This window comes from Lissotriton helveticus, chromosome 5_1 (assembly GCF_964261635.1).
Source record: "Lissotriton helveticus chromosome 5_1, aLisHel1.1, whole genome shotgun sequence".
In the NCBI taxonomy this organism is placed as follows: domain Eukaryota; kingdom Metazoa; phylum Chordata; class Amphibia; order Caudata; family Salamandridae; genus Lissotriton; species Lissotriton helveticus.
In genome coordinates this window covers 1,018,468,429-1,018,489,463 of record NC_136065.1, presented here as the reverse complement: position 1 = coordinate 1,018,489,463, position 21,035 = coordinate 1,018,468,429, and the positions used below count along the sequence as shown (strand labels likewise).

Genomic DNA, 21,035 nt, shown 5'->3' with positions numbered 1-21,035 from the left:
ATGTGTTCTCTGTAATGGCAGTGACCTGCCACACAATGCATACTACACTCTACTCTGCACCACTCCATACCTCTGCACTATATTCTGCACCACTCTACTTTACATCCACCACTTCACTCTAGGTCACTTCACTCTATGCGTTTCTACTCTATACTGCACCACTCTACTTTACGCCACTCTTATACCACTCCAGTCTAGGGCACTCTACTCTACGCCACTCTGCAACACTGCACTGTACCCCAATGCACTCTACTCTGTATCACTTCACTCTATTCCCCTGCGCCACTTTACGCATTACTCTACGGCACTCTACTCTACACCACGGCACTCTACCCTGCACCACTCCACTCTATGCCGCTTCACTCTACTCTGAAACAATCTACTCTACGCCCCTACACTCTATGCCACTCTACTTTAAACTACTGCTCTCTACTCTGCTCCTCTGTAGTCTACGTCACTGCTCACTAAGCAACTCAACGTCACTGCACTCTATACCACTCTAAACCACTCCACTGTACAACACTCTACTCTACAATACTGCACTCTCTGCCACTACACTGCACCACTCCGCTCTACGCCACTTCACCCTACTCTGACAGAACCTACTATACACCACTCCACGCCAATACACTCTATGGCACTCTACTCTGCACCCTCTGCCACTGAACTCTATGCCACTCTACATCACTGCACTCTATGCCACTGTATTCTACACCACTGCACTCTATGCTACTCTACTTTGTACCACTACACACCACTGCACTCTACTAAGCTCCACTCTTATATAGCGCCACTGCATTCTATGCAGCTGCATAGTATGCCACTGAATTCTATGCTGCTGCACGCTACGCCACTATACTCTACAAGGCTCTATGTCAGAGCACTCTACACGAGGTAACTCTACGCCACTCCACTCTACTCTATGCACCACTCTACTCTATACCACTGACTATATGCCACTGTACTCTACACTACTCTTCTTTACACCACTGTGCTCTATGACACTCTATTCTGCAACACTGCACTCTACACCACTGAACTCTACCCCACCCTACTTTTGCACTACTGCATTCTATGCCACTGCACTCTATGTAATACTCTAATCTACATCACTGCATTCTACAACACAGCATTGTATGCTACTGCCCTCTATGCCACTGTACTCTGCAACAATATACACCAATGCACTCTACACAGTCCACTCTACTCTACACCACTCAACGCGCCTCCACTCTATGCCACTCTTCGCAATTCTACTCCACAACACATCCACATCGCTCTTCTCTATGCCACTAACTTTTAGCCATGCTGAACAGCAGCCACACTGGTGTACAACATGGATAAAAGACATTGGCAAAGTGATTGAGGTGAGAGAGACCTCATTCACTGCCAGAACCAGGAGCGCCTGGGAAAGGGCTCCCACATTGTACTTGGACTATTTTTAAACGCTCGCTTCTTAAACAATTGTAATATCGTCACCTTTATTTGCGCCCTGTTTAAATTGCACTCACCACTTATTTACTGCACTTTTCCCCGGTCCACCTCCAATTCTTCGGTTCGAGTGGAGGGAATACTTCCGGTTGTCCCTTAAAGTCAGCTGACCAGCAGCTGCTCCTTCCCCCTTCATTAACAGGATGCCACTCACAACATGCAGCGGACGCATGCACCGGACACGCACAGCGGGTGCACCACCGGCGCACCAAAGGGAGGCCAGTCTGCGCCAGACCGCGCCCGACCGGGACCAGGGCCAGGTACCCTATCCCATTTCCAACAGACAGAGTAGTGTTTACATCCTACCAATTACTGGCTCACCGCCCCCCTGTTTGCTGTGACTGTACCCTACTTCAAAGAGATGGCAGGGTGGGGAATTGTCCCAGTTGTGGCTTTTCTTTTGATGCGACCCAAAGAGCACTAACTGCACCACCGAGCAAAACCAATGAAACATGTCAAGCGGCCCCAACTGCCAAGGGATTTTCCTTTCTAAACACTAACTGCCGCTCACTGCCAAAACACAAAGCTGACATTTTTGACCTCCTGACCAGCGAGCAACCTGACGCACTATTCCTAACGGACACATGGCTGAATGAGAGCACAGGCCCGATGTTGCCTCTGCTCTGCCATTGAACTATGCCATAGTTAGGAAAGACAGAGGTCATAAAATTGGAGGGGGCATAGTCATCATATTTAAAAAAGACTTCCAGTGCAAATTCGAACCCTTAGTCTTCACAATATTTAAACTGGCCCTAACCCTGAATTTTATCTTTTCAAATATATTAGTCTATCGCCCTCTCGGACCTTCAGCTCCCTGGGCGGCTTCCTTTCCTAATCTTCTAACCCCTCTACTCATGAGCTCGGCCAATTTTTCAATTCTGGGTGACCTAAACATACACTTAGACGACCTTACAAATTCATCTTGTATGAACTTTGTCTCTGACTTATCTGCCATGAACATCAATCTACTCAACACTGGTCCCACACACAAGGCAGGTCATTTATTGGATCCAATTTTCTCCAATTTATCCTGCATCAGCTGTGCCCCTGCACTACCATTATGCTGGTTGGACAACTTCTTAACTAAGTTCAGTCTAAAACCCTCGGTCAACTCTGAGACCTCCTTTCCCTCTATACAGGTTTCTAAAAGAAACTGGAAGAACCTCGACCTAACTGCCTTAAATAACCTTTTATGTTCTAATACATCTACCACTGATTTAAGGGTGAATGCGCTCTCTGACATTGTACATAAATGGATTTTGAATGCTACAGACACCTGTCTTCCCCTCTTGAATAAAAAAACTAGCAATCATCATCATCCGGCACCGTGGTACACTGACACTCTTAAAAAAGAGAAAGCCAGATGTAAAGTGCTAGAACGGAAATGGAGAAGACACTATGCTCCTGAATCCAAAAACACATACAAAAAGGCCAAAAAACTATCACAATCTTTGTAACTCAGCCCGCGCTATGTGTGTCTCTACAACTATCTCTGATGCTCTGCACTGTCCTAAAACACGTTTTGGCTTAGTTAGGCAGTTGGCCGGCTCAGAGACCTTAGCAAGACCCTCCTCGTTAATAAACGTCAATGTGAGGACCTTTGTTCAGAAAATAGAGAATATCTACTCAGACATTGAGATCACAAATTGCTGCAGTCCCTCTCAGTCACAGCCCAATCCCCCCCCACCCCCCCCAGCTTCCACCTTCACCCCATATGGCTGATAACACAGTCCATGACCAAGACAGGGTGCTTGATCCCCCACCCAATGTCTTGGACTCCTGGCCCCTTCTCAACGAAGGCTCTTTTAAAACTCTCCTTGGCAGGGTGAAATCCGGCGCACCCAAGGACCCGATACCAATCTCGGTGATCAAACAGCTTGAGGCACCCCAACTGCGTATCATTATGGAGCTTCTCAATGCTTCCCTACTGGAATCTTTAGTCCAGTCAGCCTGGAAGCACACCGTGGTGACCCATCTTCTAAAAAAGTCCAATGCCGACCCTGAAACTCTCTCCAACTATCGGCCCATCTCCTTGCTACCGGCCTTCTCAAAAATCTTGGAGAAACACATCCACTCCCAGCTTTCCAAATTTGTAGAAACCAATACAATTCTCCATCCGTCTCAATCTGGTTTCCGAGCGGGATTCTCCACAGAAACTACTTTACTGGTGGTCACTGAAAGGCTGCGGCATCACTTGGATGATGGTGATACTGTCGCGCTTATACTGTTAGACCTAAGAGCGGCGTTCGACACAGTATCTCACCCAATACTCGTCAAAACAATGAAGTCACTTGGTATCTGTGGCACAGCTTTAAAATTGCTAATTTCTTTTTTGCCAGCTCAATCATCGATTACCTTGCGGGGTGCCCCAGGGCTCCGTCCTTAGCCCCTTGCTCTTTAACCTAGATGTCAGACCCTTAGCTGGCATTGCAGAAGAGGCTGGGTTGTCTCTCTTTTCCTATGCTGATGACTCACTCACTATGCACCACCAGGCAGTCAAGGTCACTGGCACATGCTTCACCGTTTTGAAGTGGCTTAGAAAAATCATCTGGATGCTGCCAGAGCCTACCCAGTGAACAGCGGTCCAAGCTCTTGTCACCTCAAGGCTGGGCTATGGAAATGCACTATACCTTGGGTCCAACAAGGCTGTGACTCAGAGGTTACAGATGGTACAAAACTCTGCAGCAAGACGCCTTTGCACAGTCCCCAGAGCTACCTCCATCTCCAGTCACATACAGGACCTACACGGGCTCAGGGTAGAGACCAGTATCAAGTTCAAAGCCCTGAGCTACATGTTCAAAATTAAAACCGGCATGGCCCCACAGTACCTACAATCCCTGGTCAGCCCCTACGTGCCTGCTCGAATCCTCCGCTCATCAACTCAGGAGAACTTCGTTGTACCCAGATTCAACGATGGGAGGCAGATCATTTGCCTATCTTGGCCCCTCTCTTTGGAACTCACTTCCCCCAGCCATCCGGACGGAAACAGTTTACACCCACTTCCGCAAATCCCTTAAGACCTGGCTATTCAACCATTAACCTCCCCAAGCTGCTTGTATTCCACCCAGTCCGCTCTGGTGCCGGGAAACCCTTCTTGGGTAGCTGTTGCGCCTTACAAATTCAACTAATATATAAATACATAAATAGCTCTTGATTAGCTGAGACCTATTGGCTCTGCTAATGCTTGTTTTGTCAGGCTCTAATTAATCAGGTTATGGCTCAGTTGTTTGTTGATACTTGATGGTGAAGTTCTACAAAATGAACATAAAACTCTGTGACTGTTACTTACAAAACACTGTACAACTTATGACTGTTCATGTGAAAACAGTCATACAGGGATTTGAATGTGCATACTAGACAATACATAAAGGCAGCAGAAAAGAGGGGCAAATGTAATAGAAGTAAGCAGACAAAGGGGAGAGTGGAAAACACGTGCACCTCACAGAGCGCTGAGACAGAAAAAAGTAGTTCCTAGACTATAAACAGTGGAAGGATTACTAGGCACTGCATCAAAAGGATGGTAAAGAAGCTATGCTCAGTGGAGGGACTGACACAAGAAGAGGAAGACAAGCCATTGAATAAGAAACAAGCAAAGAGCAGCAATAAACGACAAACTTTCTGGTAGGCGAGACCTACAAGAAGTGATGCAAGCAGTAGCAGCATTCAAAGGGCAGGACAAACAAAAATAGGAAGGAAAGCAATTGCAGTAAGGAGTAAGGATGGGCGGACCGTGCAGAATTTGAATCAGTGGAATTCTGCGGAGTTAAATTAAAACTCTGAGATTCAGCAGAGTTCTGCCAATGGGTAGAAATAGGCACATCGCACAGTGTGTGCTGTGATTTAGCGCTGGAAGTGCGTTCCTCAGTAAAATAGACAAAATCTGTGCAAGCGGCACCGCATGGTGCATCAGAGGATACTGGTGCTCGCGTTGATTTTGCTGCAGCAAGGGTAGATGTTCTACTCTTGCAGCTCACTGTATGTCCTCCTAGCTATAGGAAATCACCCTGGGGATGCCAAATCTCACTCGCCAACTTACCATTCTGGGGCTGCGCACAAGAACAAATTCCACCACACAGCGATTGGAGGAATTTGGCAGGAACTGCCCGTTACAAGAGTATTGTGGAGTCTCTAAAATTCCGCTGGCAGAATGGAATAATTCACCCACACGTAGTAAGGAGCATGGAACTGAGACAGGCACAATCATGCACACAGAGTTGACCCATAGCCCACTCTATACACTGTAATGCGGACAATAAGTAAGGCAATGGCACAAGTCTTTTCTTCTGATTTTCCATAGGAGGATGTGTATTTTTGGTGTCTCTGGAGCACTAAACAGGTCGGATTTGTTACAACAATCAGGTGTGGTTACTAAATTCACCTCTTATCAGACAGTTTCAAAGAAGGAATACAGCCAGCCTTGTTGTAGTTTCTGTATTAGACTGCAACTTGCTTTTGAAATATATAATATAAACTTGGTGGCCTAGCATTTTTCTGATATAGATTCGGTTCCATAAATATGTCTCTTAAAAAGGCCTATCAGACTTGCAATACGGCTTTAGAGAGAGAAAGGGAACCATCGAACAGTGTACCAACTTACATCTCCTTATTTCCAAGTATACTGTAGCCAAGGAGGGGTCTGTGTTTCTTGCCTTTATGGACTTGTCATCGGCGTTCGATCTTGTCAACAGATCAAAATTGTGGGTGATTCTGTTGGAGCTGGGCATCGAAGAAGCCTTGGTCTCGTTTATGGCCACTATGCACCAGGAACTCTTCGCAGCAGTTCGAGTGTCAAACAATGGCAGATGTACCCCATTATTTAAATCCTTGAAGGGGGTACGTCAAGGCTGCATTCTAGCCCCCACGCTGTTTACCATCTACATCAATGGTTTGGGGGCTCATCTGCGCGGCCTAAAGGCGGACGTCCCACGTGCAGGGGATGTGCAAATTCCGGCACTCCTGTACGCTGACGACGCCGTGCTGATTGCTCGAACTGGTGTTGGCCTCCAGACTCTTTTGGACGCATTTGGCATTTTTATGAATAATTTGGACCTGAAGGTGAATGTATCAAAATCGCACACTATGGTAATGGGGCGCGAGTGCACCAAAAAAAGGCACAAATCTTTCTTTTGTAGTGGGGTCCCCGTCTCAATGGTAACGACATTCCCCTATTTGGGTGTTTTATTTGATCAAAAGGGAACATGGGGACCACAGATAAGAGCCAAAAAGTTGGCGGTAATTAGATCCTCTTCAGCGATCCTTGGTTTTGCAGGCAAACTGGGAGCCCGGCCCATGGAAGCCCTTCTAAAGATCTATAAGAGCAAGCCAGTGGCCATTGCACTTTACGGTTCTCCATTGTGGGGCTATGTTAACCTTGACCCTATCCAGAGAGCTGAAAACAGATTTATTAGATCTCTTTTATCTGTTCCTCAGTCTACCCCAACTTACTCAATCCATCAAGAGGTGGGCCTACCATATTTGTCAGACTTACTGAGTTTAGCACCCCTGATTCTATGGTTGAAATTATGGTTAAATGAAGATCTCCCACTAAACCATACAATCCTGAAGGATGTTTTATCATTAGATAAATATAGCAGTATCCCATGGATGGCATACCTAAGTAAATCTTTTACTGACCTGGGCCGCCCTGAGCTCTTTTTATGTCCAGACAAAATAAGGGTTGAAGATATAGGTCATGTAAAAAAGGCATACATGTATAGAAAGGAAGCGCACCGTGAGGACGCAGAATTATTGAAGCCATCAGTTAGGTCTCATAATCTTTTGGTTAGTGCCCCCTCAATTGCACCTTATCTTATTTTTGTAACCGTCCCCTACCACAGGTTCCTGCTAACCAAATTCAGGTTTAACCTGATACATTACCATCTTGGCTCATATAAGGGATGGCAGAAGCCAGAGGAAGCCCCACCATGTAGATGCGATGACTTTTCGGTGCAGGATACACTGCACTTCGTCATGTTTTGCAGCTTTTTCCAGGAGCAGAGGAAAAAATATCTATTCCCTGTCCTGAAAGAAGCAGGCTTTACTCAGGTCCGCCCAGCCTTGCTTTACTTACAGCTTTTGTCAAATCCCCGCACTACCTTTTGCATCGCGAATTTTTTAGTTTCCGCAGCGAGGGTAAAAGCTGCTGGTCAAAACTCGCCTTAGTAATTTTTAAAGGTTTTCTTTTATTAGATTTACTTTTGCTTTTTATGAATGAATCTGTATAGTCTTAACATTTGTATAGTATTTAACTTTATCTGTAATCTTAATGACTTATGAAAATGCTGGGCTATGTATGTATGGGCATATGTATCCTATGTTATGTTTTATTGTTTATTGTGTGTGTTTCTTTGTATGACTTGTTAAAAGTCGAATAAAGATATCCTGACTGACTGTCTCTTAAAAACATGTTTTCATTCTTACTAGCAGCGTTTGGTGATTAGCAATTCAGTTGTTTCTAAAATAAGTGTGTATGTTTTGCCTCTTGTAGATTTTGCATCTGAAAAACTATTATAAAGTAGAATGTTTTCTTTATCCAGCCAGCTGGGCGCATCCTGTACTAAGGGGAATCAGTTTCCTAAAAGTAATTTTTCCAAAATGCGTTTTCATTATTTTTAGCAATGTTCTCAGCATGATATTATTACATTTATGAGGTACGTTTTAAAATATACTAGCATGCTTCGCATTTCAAAAATGTACTTTCTGTACCAATGTACTGATAAATAAAGTGCTTGTTGTAGCAAGCTGATTTGATTTTCAGTTACTTTCAAAATAAAATGCGCGGACCCTTGCATCATACACATAGTCTGCATCACAAAAGCCATAAATGCCTGGAATGAAAAGAAAAGCATGAAGGACCTGGAGCAGTGGAAACTAGGAGCAGAGCATGGGGACCATGAAGAGACGTCAGAGCATGACCTGGGCAAACCCAACAGATTTAGCACCGAGGGACCAGAGCTCCAGGTGCTGAATTGTGTAGCCTAAACTGAGTAATCAAGGACTGGTGGACGTCTAATAGGTGGAGCAGTGAAAGGGTACTGGGGGACATGGAGATTCACTAGGAATGAACTGGGAGCACTAAACAGGTGAAACCAGAGGACCCTTTGGTCTGTCGATACAATATTGGAGAATGGGGAAAGCATACCTATATAGGTGATGGTGGTGGCACTCATAAACGCACCAGCAATCTTGAGTGCGGTGTCTATCCTTTTCGAGGGGCTGACTGGTGAACTCTGACTGGATTATAACCACCAGTGACACACAGGGTCAGAAGATATAAGACCAGGCCTCAAATAAAAGTGTCCCTCCAGTTGCAAATCAGATAACTATATAAGTGACCGACATTAACATTTAGAAACCAGGGCAGTTATGAACTTGTACAAGCTGTACATATGTTTTGCAAAGACATGCGTGACACCACAAATATCGCCTGCATTAAGCACAAACGCATGATAACGCCAGAGGGAAAAAATAGCCTACCGGACCAAAAAAGTGGCCCAAAAACTGCCAAAAAAAGGCCCTCACGTTAAACTGTCAAACCAGACCTTAGGCATTGCCTGAATGCCCTTTAATCCACTCCAACCCTGGTGAGTCTTTCCCATGCTCGTCCTCAATATCTCTGCTTTCTGTCCAAATCCAAGGGAAAGGACAAATAAAGCCTTTGGATAGTGAAGATTAAGGAGTAATCTAAGAATTTTTGTTCATGAAACTGGTTAATGAGACAAAACAAGCAATTATAGCACAACTTAAACTCGTGTGTGGTCACTGGTTGGGACACATACTCTATAAATGATGCTGATTAAGAGCATTCATAAACTGTACAAGAGGTGTAACAATGCCACCATATTTTCTAGGGTACTGCCACGATGCACCATGCACTTTCCCAGCTGATGCCCCTATGCCCTTGCTTAGATAACAGAGGGAAAAAAATCATAACATGCATCATACATCATGCTGCTAATGTATGATTATCAGACTACTTCATGTATGCAGGGACCAGTCCTGCATTTGCATGTTTCTTTGTCAGCTGTATTAGTTCAAATGGTTCACATGAAATGAACAAAGACTACAAATCCCAGAATGTTTTATGTCATTAAAGGAAAGCCCAGAACTGGAAATTGTATGGCCACTGATATGCAATTATTACTAAAAAAAATGTAATAAACCTAAACTAAAACACAGCCATACATTAAAATGGTTTGTGTTACTCGTGCCATAACTTTTTTATCGTAGTTTAAGCCTATTTAAGACATAATGAACATATTTAACACAGAGGCACTTGGGAGTCCACCCATTGCTTACCACTAGTTGGCTTTTCTGTCACTCTCATTTGCCTACGTCTTATTCATGTCCCAGATAGTTAATCTTGTGTTTGTCCCTTCCATGGAGCATTGCCTCTCTAACAGCTCTATGTTAGGCCGGCATCTCTATTTGCTTTTCAAGGACTTTTATTTTCTGTTGAATTAAGCACGTCATGAGAGTGAATGTGCTTTCAAGTTGTCTCCCTTGTGTACTTCTTTCCCCTGAACTCGGTCTTGCTTTCTGACGCCCATGTGAACTTCCCTGCTCTCCTCTCTGTTGTCCTTGCCTACATTTTTCTTCTAATTCTATCCACATGGCCGGTGGGTTGCTTCCCTTCAACCACTCCCTCCTTCTTTCTTCCTATTACTATCCCCACCAAAGCCCTCTGTTTTGCTTTCTCCAACCTCTGGGTTGCTTCTGCACCCGCAGTCATGTCACCACACACCCATGTTGTTACAGTGTTATAAGTTGGGTCAGTGTTCCCTCCGCCCATCATGTTAGTTTGACGTCCCCTCCTTCCAGTGTAGCTTCTGCTCCCCTGTTGCTTCCTGCATAAAAAAAGACAGTTTTTTTCTTTTCTTTTAACCACCGGAGATCACTAAATATAAAAAATAAAAAAGCCTGTGTCATTTTATAGGCACATGCTTGCATGGAGAGGCGGTGCATCATGGCTACCAACTGTTAAAGTATTTGTGCGAATGAATGTATGAGTGTGCTGCGTCTTGGAATGAGGAGTAGAACCTTAAATCCAGGTTACAGACAGCAAGATAGCAAACATGGTCTCCTGTGAGTAACAGGGCATTAAAGAAGCACTATTATGCTCACAAAAAGCACAACACTCCTATTTGCAGTGGAAGCCTAAGGCATCGCCCCTCCAGCAGCAACAGTATTCGTTACGAGCAAGGGGAGGAGAAGCCGTGGGTGTCAGTCCACTGACAGCTGTGCACAAGGCCAGTGACCTTTTGTTTCTGTTGCATTGGTGACATCTGCCTGCCCTCATCTTAGGCATCAGGTGAACTGCAGCAGAAAAAGTTGTTGCGATTTCATCTTGCCATCCCTTTACTGCCAGCTATCTATTCATCAGCAAAGTTCATTGATCCAGTGTTGCTGTATGCTGATGTACTGTTTGTCCTGTCCACAAGTCACTCATCACCTGGGTGCAGTGTTCAGTAGTGATTGGCAATAGTACTCAGGCACGTATGGCAACAGAAGTTATACGCTGCAGATTCCGTGTTTTATCTGTTTTCAGAATCACGCACTGCATCTCTTCGGACTCAAAAACAATGTTACCCTAACAATATTTTACTAACGTATATGTGACTACCTTATTTCTGCAGCCATTTACATCCATTGTGCAGCTATGCTAGCCTTTCACATATTAACAGGCTCATCGCTGGATAGCTGAATTATTCATCCAGTTATCCGCAGACTAGTCCTTTACTCAGGGCCACTGGACTTATACGACAGTGGAAGGCCAAATTATGCAGCAGGGTTTGAGTAAATTATGGGGATTAATGCAGTACATATTGTGATAGTATAACTTCATTCTGTCAGGTTTACACTTGATAACATTGTCTGGCCCTTAATAGGACCAGTGTAACACCCAAATATAGCAATAAGCAAGAAAAGGGTGCTCAGTCAACCTGTGCAAAGGGCCATCTCCTGTGCGGCAACACATGTCGCTGCGTTTTTAGTAACATTTGAACAGTTAGAGCTAGAAACAGTTATTTTGTTAAAATCTTCAGATTATGCAGCAGATGGTAGAATATGTGGCAAATGCGGCAAACCTATAACTATGCAAAAAAGGCTGAAGCCGCACAATCGCATAATTCCAGTAGCCTTGCCTATACTCAACATGGTCAGCACTCACCATTGTGCCTAACATGACTTCTAATTTGAAGCTCCTGCGTAACTTTCAGTAGTGAAAGGGAGATGGGACTGTGGCTCTACCCTGCACCAGTACTCCAAATAACTGCGCTCCAGCACAACTGTCGTAAAAGAATGGAAGGAATCAGTTTAATATCAGTCATGTGAATGCAAAGACGACGTGAGTCTCACACTTGAAAGAACAGTTTACAATCACTGCTGATCTCTGCTTCACTGTAGATCATCCAAATCCTCACTAGTGGCTAGAAATGCACCCTTGGTTTTTGCCAAGAAGACGCGCCTCCAGGCCTTATGAAAAAATATATTGCTTCCAGTGAGGGAAACACTGTGATTGAAAGTACTCAACGTGCTCAGAATAAACAACTTTTTAGCCAAAATCACTATCATTCGTGTCAAATCCTTGACCTATATACTGTTTTTAGCATCAGCATGGGTTTCTCTTGCTCATAACAGAACGCTGAGAGGACACGGTGTTCTGAGGCCGCCGCCATCTTGTTGCTCACAAATCACACAGACAAAAACAGAAAGCCTCTTCTAAATCTAAAATTTGTACATTTCATTGGAAAGTAGTAGCTTCTTTAACAGATTATAATACTGAAAAGGCAGAGCAGTCACGCCCCCTCTCAGATGACGGACGGTTTCAAACGTGGAAAGAACTAACTCGTATAAAGAGAGCCATAGAAAGGCTTACGGCCTCCAAAAACAAGCACTGGCAAAACCAATCGGTCCAAGTTTAATGTACTAAAGAATGCAGTGCTAGAAAATTAGGGTAAGTCACAAATGAGGGAGCCAGCAGCTGCTTTTAGAATATTATTGATGTAAAGCAGTTCCTTGTGTAGTTCAATGAAAATACTAGAATGAAGGTGCTAGGATACTCCCAAGCAGCCACTAGCATTAGGGGAGAGATGTATACTCCACTTGGCTGAACCAAGACGTGGTTGGCAAAAGTCTCAAGCTGAACATCAGTGATACCAATCAGAAAAGTAAAAAAAATACTGCGGTACCAGTTCATAAAAAATAAAAAAAAGCCCTACTGAGTTTTGGAAGAAGGCAGAATGCAGGTGACTTGGCGCACTGGCACCAGACAGTACAGCTGCATCTCTTTGATTCCTTATCAACTTTACACAACATGCACTGGCTATCTGCATATCCTAGAGAAACAGGCAACACTCATGCCAGTTGAGGCGATGAATAACTAAGTAGGAATAGTCTTTACCCCACAAACTCTGTGGAAACAATGATGTATTTCAAATTGCAATCCTTGGCATCAAAGAGTCAATATTCAGGATTTGGCCCCAAAGTCACACATTAAAATGAGGGAGACAGCATTTACAACGCAGTCATTACATCGCAGTTCCTTTACAACTAGTCGTTACAACGACCGTGTTGTTAGAACACAATTTATTTACAATGCAAGCCATTAGATCGACTTTCTGTAGGGGGCGCTCTAACCTAAGGAACAGTATAATTTACTATTTCAACACCTTCCCTACTGTTGCGCAGGCTGGAGTTTGAATAGTAAATTATACTATTCCTAAGTCCAGCGCGCCCCCTACAGCAAGTCGATCTAATGACTGCGTTTTAAAGGTATCACGCTCCAACAATTAGGTCGTTGTAATGACCGCGCTGTAAAGGAACACGATGTAATAGCATGCGCTGTAACATGCTATATTCCACAGCAGCTCAGGAAGCCACCTCTAGATTTCGAAGGCCAAGCAGCATACGTTCTAACCTGCTATACCGAATGATATCACAAACGAGAAAAATCAGATCGCCCTGATCATTTTCTGGGGGCCAATATTGTATATTCCACTGCTGGCAAACTCGCCTTATGCAAAAATACAAATCCCCCAGAATCTGTCTAGTGGCACCTGCACAATATATTGGGATGGAAGTAGATGAAGCCGTCTATGCCCTGACTCGCTTGTAACTGTTCGTGAACCTTCAAAGTGTTCAACAATTCTGACTGTCAGGCCACTATTAAGCAATCCAGAAGAAATCATGTTGTAGCAAGTCCACTTTCACAAACAAATGAACTCTAGAAGAGAGTCCAGAAACGACGACACATTGGTACACCCATTTTAAAATATGTCCAGTGTATGCTTGGTCAAATACTACACTCTGTAAACACCTTTGCAATGAAGGTACCAGAATCTCTAACTCTGTGCACATTAACACATGTAACAGATACTTCTTGGTGAAAGTTCACCTACCCCAGAACATATCTGCAAGCCACAGAGGGGAATCGAATGTATTTAGCAGATCCTTAACTATAGGCAGGGCACTTCTTACAGCAATTGCACACACCGGGTACTCTCTATTAATCCTGTATAACACTTAGTGCTGTGCCCTCTGACATAGCAGCATAAGGTAATATGAATACAATAGCGAACCCTAGAAATGCAAACTAACATAGCAGCACAACTATAAAACGGTTTTACCAGGAGAGGGAATATTGAGCCAGTTTCATTAAGACATTGGGTTGCGAGTGCAAACATCCCACCTCATTCATATGCTATGACTCTCCGTATACAGCACAAAGGAAACCAGCTGGGACAAAGAGTGAGAGCAAGATGCTGCAAGTACAGCTACTACTGCCATAACAATGCCCTAAACAGATAATAAGCAAACAATAAGTTTGCGCTGTATTTCAGGCAAGAGGTGCTTGGCCACTGAAAACCTATTGGCTCCTAGAACTGCACTTATTCCTCTCCCACAAGGATCAGTCCTAGGACCACCTCTAACGGAGCTTTGTGATAACTCCGCGTTCAGCTTCCCATATCACCTGTATTCAAATGACACTATATCATCTTACTTTCTTTTACAGAAGAAGAGTCTGACTCTCCCGGCCATTCAACACTCAATAGTACTAAGGTCGTGCATGCGAAAATATCCTAAAACTGAAGTCTTATTCTTTCCTTTTACCATTGCATCCATCCCTCTGACCAACTCCCCCTTATTTCCCCTTGACTCGCTGAATTTTGTCTCGTCAGCCAGACACCCCAGGGTTCTCTTTAGCACATCTAAGAGGTTGGATACTCAATTTCCATTGCTCTAGATATGAAAGATCCACTCACTGTTACCATTCAACAGTGAAAAACACTAGGTACCTTCCTGGTCGCCAGCAGATAGCCTACTGACGGGCCTTCCTAACTACTTCTACACACCAAATTATTATTTTCTACTTTGCTACTTGCCCTCTTGCAAACCTACACACGAATACTCCACCACTACTTAATGAAACTAGACCTGCTGGCTAAACGTCAAAAATAGGGCCATATAAAAAAATTATGATATTGGTCTTCAAATCAATAAATAATTTGGTCCCTAGCCATCTCTCACACTAACACTTGTCACTGGAACATCAAAACAGCCGCCACTCACACCATCAAATTACTCAAAGACTTCGAAAAAAAGGAACCAACAAAAACACCTGCTACTAAAAGGGACTCAATATGGATAATCCAGCGACAATCCTATACATATGTAAATAATATTTTACTTCTGTATTTCATTTGTTCCATTAGACAATTTTAGTGTATAATACTATTTTCGTTTGTGGTGATCACCCCAAGCAAAATGTACTTATTGATGGAACTCATGATGGTCTAAATTGAGTCTTACTTTTACTTTGTAAAGCTAAAACTTGCACGACTTGCAACCCACCTCCGCTAACATGTATAAGGTCTCTGATTTTTTTCCTAGTTGCTTATAAATAAATAAATGACCAAATATGTCCCCAATTAAGAGACAACAGAGTAAAAAAAGAAACTATGCAAACTCAGCATTCACAAGCATGTTTCGACTTTGTGGCACTCGGTGATATCTTTTTTTCCAACGTCATCCTTAAATGACAATGTATCCTACGAAAAGCCCAAAAACGTGCCATTCTTCAATGACATACATCGTGTATCCCTTAAATCTGGATGAAGAAATACTTATTCAAATCTGCTTTCCCGCGAGATTTGTGCATTCAACGTGTCTCTAGTACGCACAGAAAAATAAACTGTGAATCAGCTACGCATGGATTTGGTAGCTATGACCAACTCCTGCATTTCTTTGCTTGGGCAAAAATATGTTCCTACTCTATGGGCAACATTCGATTTTAGAAATACTGCAAAACACTCCAGCAGTCAACATTTCAACGTGACTGCAAAATGCTGCCAAGCCAGTCAAGAGTTTGTATGTTTTAAACGACATGAAATTCTACTGATTCTAAAAACCCATATTTTTTCCTGCGTTCTCAGAAAGCTCAGACCACAGAGAACTAAAGTGAGTGTCCACTGGACTTTGTGCTTTTCACAAACTTTGTTTTTCTAACAGGCGGCACAGAATTCAGAAGTTGAAATTGGGAGCATAGGAGGCCAGGGCAGGGAAAGGGATAACAGCAAACCCTAGTTCTCCATTAAGATTTGTGAATCAATTTGTGGGGTGATGGGACCTGACTGGTGACCATCCCCAACGCTTCTCAAGGATACCATAACAACTCCTTGTTGGATACTTGCAAAGTTAGGGTCGTTCGAGAGTGTCTGTCGTAGTGCTGGCTTTAGGGCGGTATGACCGGTGCTGTCGCAGTGGGTGCATAGTTGGGGGGGGGGGGGGGGAGGGGTGTCAAGGGGGGATAGGTGCCTACATTTTTAATATCCCACAGGGTTAAAGGCTCTTGTTGCAGGAATGATTGTGTACAACTGTTAATAACAGGTTTAGATACATATTGTTCTAAATATTTTACATTTCTATCGTAGATAAAAAGGAGCCTTTCAGGTAATGATACATTATTATTTGTGCAGACAACCTCATCCACTAAGCTACAGTTTAAATCCAGACTTCGTGTTTCTTTGGCCAAAAACTCTTACCTTACAGGATCTACCAGTATGGATGATGTGTGACTCCTACATCTTATAGTCCTCACTTACCCTACATGACTTATGAACCTGTACAAGTCAATGTCTCTGAATAATAATATAAATTGCTCTGACATCCTACACTGGGATGAGTTAAATAAATTAAATAAATGAAGAGGGGGGCTATGGAGAAATGAAGAGTACCATTGGAGGGTGGAGTGAGGGAAATCGTCGAGAAGGCAGTCATGGGGCATGTGGTGCTAACAAAGATTGTCGCACTGGGCACCACCAACTTCAAAGTCAGCCCTGGATCCAAGACACTGGGTGGCAAAGGTATTGAGGGTCTGTTTGCAATTAACAGTTTAAGATCTTAATATTTTTGAGGGAAAAATAAATGGAGGAGCTTAGATTGCATCCCTACCGTCTTTGCCTTTGTAGGAGACACAATCCAACTTTTCAACCTTTCTTAAATTGGCAATTATGGATTTGATTTTTTTGTATTTTTAATCCCAATTCCTAGAACCCATCCCAAACCAAATCTTTCCTCTTCTAATTACTTTCAATGCTGGAAGACAAGAGATTTAGGTCCTGCAGTGTGAGGAGGGTTTTTATTATGTTTGTTACGAGAACATTGTCATTCCTATTGATATGCACTGAAGACATGATGTCTCTATGTATGCAGTACCTGAGAAGCCGCATGCCTGCTGTGGCTCCCAGGTACAGCGGGGTCTGACGGTGATGATTCTCAGGTACCACACCCTTTGCTTTGTCCATGCATTTCTTCAGTGAAAGGCCAGCCTTCTCTGGCTCCTTGAAGTAGCTGGAAATGCCAGGACCTGCAAACAGGACAATTAACAACAATATAATAATTCTGGAGAGTCTTGAACAAAACAAACCATACTTCCAAATGCACATCAGTGCGATAAATAAGAAACATCTGAAATGTACCTATTCTGACCATTCAATGTGCGGTGCATCTGCTTGCAATGTGTACATGCCAAGGTACCATGGTAAGATAGTTACATACATTGTTACAGGAAAGGAACTACATCAGTATACTCAATAATGCAATTTCTGCTTTAGCAATCACGATGTAATTTAAACTTGATGGGTTATATACTGCATTGAGTGCAAAATGTAGGGATGTAGAAGATTATTATAGTAAAGTATATTAAACAGCAAAGGATTGTCCCATACACCTAGCACTTACTACAATTATTCATATCCAAACATCTTAGGATGGCACGCATATTCTCTCTCTTCCACCCACTGAAATTGCTTGAGATGATTGCTGCGATCAAAGGCAGTTCTTCTTATATGGTCCCAGGGGCTCGACCCCATTTCCCCCCCCGCCCCCAATTATCTTTTTAATTTCCTCAGCAATTAAGATTTTTCTTTAATCAGATAAACTGAGGGTAGTGTTTTAAAAACACTCTTCATTAGCATTCCCCTCCTGTTCTAGACCTTACTGAATCAGCACGCTGCCAGGCAGATTGTAATCAATCACCATTTGCCGGGCTGACGATCTCACAGCCCCAACGCATGTGAGGTCATTAGCCTCCTGGGTTAAGCTCCACCCCCTGATGACATGGGTGAAACATTAGCCCCAGGGCGCTTCGGACGGAAGCCCTGTAGCACCAGGCACTGGACATCCATCAGAAGCGGAAGTCAAGCCACCAACCTTTTCACAACTTGGCACAGGATGGGGTGAGGTCAGCGAACCTCTTTGCCCCACACCTCATCCTGTGACAAGTTGTGAAAGTATGGGATTAGAGGCTTCAGGCGGCAAGCTAGGCATTGGAGTTTGTGCAGCTTGCCATTCAAATGTTTTAAGTTTGATGACAGACTGTCTTGATTCAAATATCCTGCTTCCTGTGCTGCGCTTGGACGGCATCACTGTGCTGGTTAAGAGATATGTTCAGGCACAGGTGAACCTTCTTTTTATTTTTTAAGTTTAAGGAATTTATGCCATTGCCTTTGACAAAAATGTTGGTGTGTGTCTGTGTGTGTTCATGGCATAATTAGGCTGTCCTATATTTGGTTTAAAACTATAATAACTGATAAAACCCCCACTGAAAGGGAAACAGCCTTAATCAGTGTAAACATATAAACCATGATCCACACCTGCACAATCACAAACTAAGATGCCATTCAAAGAAAGGAAAGTGAGAGAGAATTAGTCATTTATATTTCTTTCAGAAGGGGACAACATAATGTAACCAGCAGCAAGAAAGACTGGTCTAAGATTATTCTCCTTGAGTTTTTATTGTTTAGGGATATTGCTAAAATATTCTTCTTTTGTTCATTTCCTGCAGTTTTGGTTGCTTGGATTAAAGGTGCAGTGTTTAGAAGTATGTTTTAGGGTCTTATCACATTATTTTATACACTGTAGAGAATCTGGGAATATTAAAATCATATTTGATCTTTTGGCAGTGTTTAAGGCTTTCATTGATTGGTTAATTGACTGGCTCATGAGAATCTTGGACAATACGTACTATCACATTTACCCACAGACACAGAATGGGTAAAACCCTTGATACATCAGCCCCCGTTTCTAGCAAGTTAGCATTGGTAGCAGGTCTACTGCCAAACACCCAGGATTTAAACGTTTATTGCAAGGTCTAGCGACAAGTACATGTGCAAAAGAGTGTGGTCACAATACACATGGAATAGTGGTGAAAACACAACGCAGGATTTTCCACACACCAACAAAGTTAATATCGGGAATGTGTCCCATTGCTATGTGTTATACTTTCAACGAATCCTGTCTTTGTACCCAACTGTACTTTACTGCTGTGATTTTTAGCAGGTAGTTATGATGTTAACAGCAACATTTAAAGTCCCAGAATACAATATGATGTCTGTTAAAAGGTCAGACCGACTTAAAGTGAGACATTTGCCATGGGGACATTTGGCAGTTATTAAAGTTCACACAACAGCAGCACTCCCATAATGGAGCTAGGCAAAGTGCAAAACAACAGTGGCAAACATGCTTAAGGCATCAGTTTTCAGGTGCCTTAGAATACAGGGCTACAAATTAATATGGTATAATAAAATGTTAAAGGTTTCACAAGGTACTATGCTGTTGGCAGGGTTACTGATCCTTACAGTGTCATAATATTCAGTAGGGAATAGGTTAATGCGAACTGTGGGAAGGAATTTGTTAATTAAAACATTTCAATATAGATCTTTTACTTTTTAATCCATTAACAGTCCTACAAACCAGAGTCCTGACAGAGTGAGTGTTGGAGGTAATGAGATGTTAGTGTGAGTGAGAGTGAGAGTGCAATGTAGACTTTCTATACTTGAAACAGTCTAACATAGATCCATTGGACACCCTGCCAATGGGAAGGCACAACAGAACCTACATGTCTTCTCCTTTAAATTAAATATGTGGTTCATAACAATGACTACTAAAATATTTTGTAAACAATGGAAAACCCAGTTTGTGCCTATTTTGGGGGTTAAGCAGACAAATAAACACTGATAAGCAATTATTTAAAAAAAGTTTGAAAAACACTGAAACCCACAAAAAATAAACACTGAAAACAGGACAGTCTAGGCATAAGTTAAGTGTCTTTCATAGCAAGTAATGAAACTTGATATGAGACTAGACATGAGACTAGAGAACAAAATATTCTGTAAAAATGTTATTGGACTCTAACCTTCAGGTAACTGACATAAAACACCACACACAACTTAAATGAAAAATAAATGGAAGTTAAACTAATGGGGAAATGAATTCTTATGTTATGAAAGCTTGTGATTGGGGGCGTGGCTTGGAAGCCGATGGGAGAGGCTGCTTGAGCACAGACCTCCGCGCCCGATCCCTGTTATTATCCTGCTTGCGGAGCCTCTCCGACCCCCCCTGCGACACGGAGGGTGCCGGGGGCGACCAGGGGCTCGGCGACGTTGGGATCCAGCGGCGGCCGGGCTCATACGGGCGCTGCGGCGGCTCGTCAGAACTGCGGAGACGGCCGCCGGCGGGACCAATATGGCACTGAGCCAGTTCGCCTGACCCGAGCCCTGCATCGAGGATCGCTCCCGCGGTCGGAGGCGGGGTGGTGCTGCTGTGGAGGGGCATGTGACTAGAGTGTGGGGCCCCCAAAATCGCCAAGGGTGCTAGGGAGATGCTGCACCGGTGGGGACCGATTTAACCTGTGGAGTGCCTGTGGAGTGAGCACTGCGTGCGCTGGGGGACCCACACCGGAGGCTCGACCCCCCGGAGCTGCGGAGGGCACCGAGGAGTTCTGGTGCTGGGCGGAAGGCGCAACCCACCTCCAGGAGTGACCAACGCTGGCCCCGGACTGAGCGGGAGCAAAGACGAAGGTGCGTGGCACTACCGGCGGGTCAGCGGGGGAAGACCTTGCTGGGGGCGGGAGCTTGACGGCTGCTGGAGCTTGCGTGCTCCCATCGCTGCCCTGGTGTACCTGTGGCAGCTGGGGGATCCTGGAGAGCAGCGTGGGAGCCCAGGTTGCTATTAGAGCGGGCCCCGCGACCGCATGAACTGTGAGC

The 21,035-nt window shown here is 43.8% G+C and overlaps 1 protein-coding gene across 4 annotated transcripts in view; it reads right to left on the bottom strand.

The window, feature by feature from the left end:
• The window catches only part of ENTPD1 (ectonucleoside triphosphate diphosphohydrolase 1), a 300,189-nt gene that overhangs the window by 53,109 nt on the left and 226,045 nt on the right, over positions 1–21,035 (bottom strand). For all 4 annotated transcript variants that reach the window (XM_078643531.1, XM_078643530.1, XM_078643529.1 and 1 more), the window contains exon 4: positions 17,206–17,356. In XM_078643531.1, the coding sequence (XP_078499657.1) occupies positions 17,206–17,356 (151 nt within the window). The remainder of the gene's footprint in view (positions 1–17,205; positions 17,357–21,035) is intronic.